The sequence below is a fragment of the Sinocyclocheilus anshuiensis genome, unplaced genomic scaffold (assembly GCF_001515605.1).
Source record: "Sinocyclocheilus anshuiensis isolate Anshui unplaced genomic scaffold, SAMN03320099.WGS_v1.1 scaffold807, whole genome shotgun sequence".
NCBI lineage: Eukaryota > Metazoa > Chordata > Actinopteri > Cypriniformes > Cyprinidae > Sinocyclocheilus > Sinocyclocheilus anshuiensis.
In genome coordinates, this window is record NW_015551077.1 from 514,992 (window position 1) to 517,015 (window position 2,024).

General features: G+C 37.7%; 1 protein-coding gene across 1 annotated transcript in view; it reads right to left on the reverse strand.

Moving 5' to 3' along the window:
• Nucleotides 1–2,024, reverse strand: part of LOC107662469 (uncharacterized) — a 29,673-nt gene that overhangs the window by 24,942 nt on the left and 2,707 nt on the right. Inside the window, exon 2 of the mRNA XM_016452512.1 lies at nt 773–902. Coding sequence (XP_016307998.1) covers nt 773–902 — 130 coding nt within the window. The remainder of the gene's footprint in view (nt 1–772; nt 903–2,024) is intronic.

The following is a 2,024-nucleotide window of genomic DNA, read 5'->3' on the forward strand; positions in this document are numbered from 1 at the left end:
AAGCTGGTATGTGTTTGTGATGTGACCCCCTCTCTCTCTCTCTCTCTCTCTCTCTCTCGCTCGCTCGCGCACACACACACGATGCACAAAAATCCGCATTTGAACAGTCAATAGCAATAACAAAACAGTAGCTGATTCAGAAGCGCCAGATTGTCATAGCAAAATCAGAATTACCTCCTCTCCTAGGTTCACGAAATGGTCGTCCATAAAATGCATTGCTGTTCTGTTGTAAGTAATCTTAAAGATTCCTAAATGCATCTACTTCCGGAAGGCCAAATAAAGTGCTTTTGCTTTCACCTAGAAACACACAGCGTCTCCCTGACATGGCTGCTTCAACACTAACTGCGGTTACTGAAACCACGCCTTCTTTCTTTGCGTGAACATTTGGGCGGCATTATGCTAATATTTCCACACAGTGAGGTAGATATGTGGGGGCGTGTTAGAACGAGCCGTTTTAGGGGGGCGTGGCAGAGTCTTAACTTTGATAAAGAATATCTCTTTGGTTTTGAGACTTTAGTCTTTGCAACTTCAGGGATCTTATCTATGCACAATCAGCTTGTAACACTCCAAAGAGAAAGGAAAACTTGAAATCGCATCATATGACCCCTTTAATGCTAAAAAAGAGAAGCGACTTATTAAACCAGCAGTTTAAAGCCTGACATCGTGCTCTATATAGAACTAGAGTACTAGGCCCTTTCAGGCTCTCATTAATTATGCAAAACGACACAGAGGGAGCTAGGGAGCTGGGGAGGGGGGCGATGAGAAATCTTACCTCGTGTCAAAAAGTGGGTCTGTGTACATAGGTAGAAAACAAACCGTGTCTTGTTCATTGGACAGCGCGTTCTCTTGGCTGTGCGTTGGTTTAGTTTGTCCTTGCTTCTTGTTTCCTCCAGCTGAGCCATCTGTGAAGGAGAAACACAGAGAAACGGCTACTTTTAGGAGACAAAAATCTTTCAGACACCTTTGAAAAGTTTACTTTGACTTTAGTATCTGAATAGTAATGTAATGATGATTCATTTGGCACTCTGAAATGAGTCATTTGAAGTGTTTTGGAATGATTCAGTCAGAAAGAAAGGACGCGTTTCGGATAAATGTCTTTTATCTGCAAATGGCTACTCCTATCAAACAAAATAGTTAAATCAAAAATACATTAAAAATACAGTTCAGTAATAAACATCTGCCAAATCAAAGGATAATCCAATCTTTTGAAGAAGATTGTATTGCACACACAAACACATACAAACCCAGATATCACACGTACGTCTGCAAGATGTCTGTTAAAGATTTCTTCATCTGGAAAGCATTTGCTGTGTACAAACATCTGATAGACGTCTCTAAGATGTCAGTTTTACATTATAAATCATAAACATCTTAAAGACATCTTGTCTATTTGACATCTGATAGGAAACGTCCTATAGATGTATTGCAGATGAGCAAACACTAAAAAATACGTCTTGCAGATGTAAATGCAGACGTTAAATAGACGTCTCTGTGATGAACGTGTGCTATCAGGGAAGTATGAAAATCTCACTAGTTCGTTGTTTACATTTAGCATAGGCAACAATCAAACTTTTTGAACATACATTTACTAAAGAACTAGTAATACATAATATAGTTTGCTAATGTTATTAATGAAAGTCATAATTAAATGTTAGCAAGTGTCTTTAGCTAATGTAAATGCTGTGTGTTGTGTTTAGGTGAATGAATGTCTGTTTCATTCAAGTAAAATGTTTACCAGTAATAAAAGGTAAGTAAACAAAATAATTAATTTTGTGGACAAAAAAAAGTTACTTTTTTCGTCACTAATTGAGGGGTCATATGATGTTGCTAAAAAGAACATTATTTTGTGTAAAAATGTGTGTGTAAAAATTTTGTGAAATGTGTTTATGCGGTTTAAGGTTCAAAAAACACATTATTTTCCACGTACTGTACATTATTGTTTCTCCTCTATGCCCCACCTTTCTGAAATGCGTCGATTTTTACAAAGCTCATCGGTCTGAAAAGTGAGGTGTGCTCTGATTGGC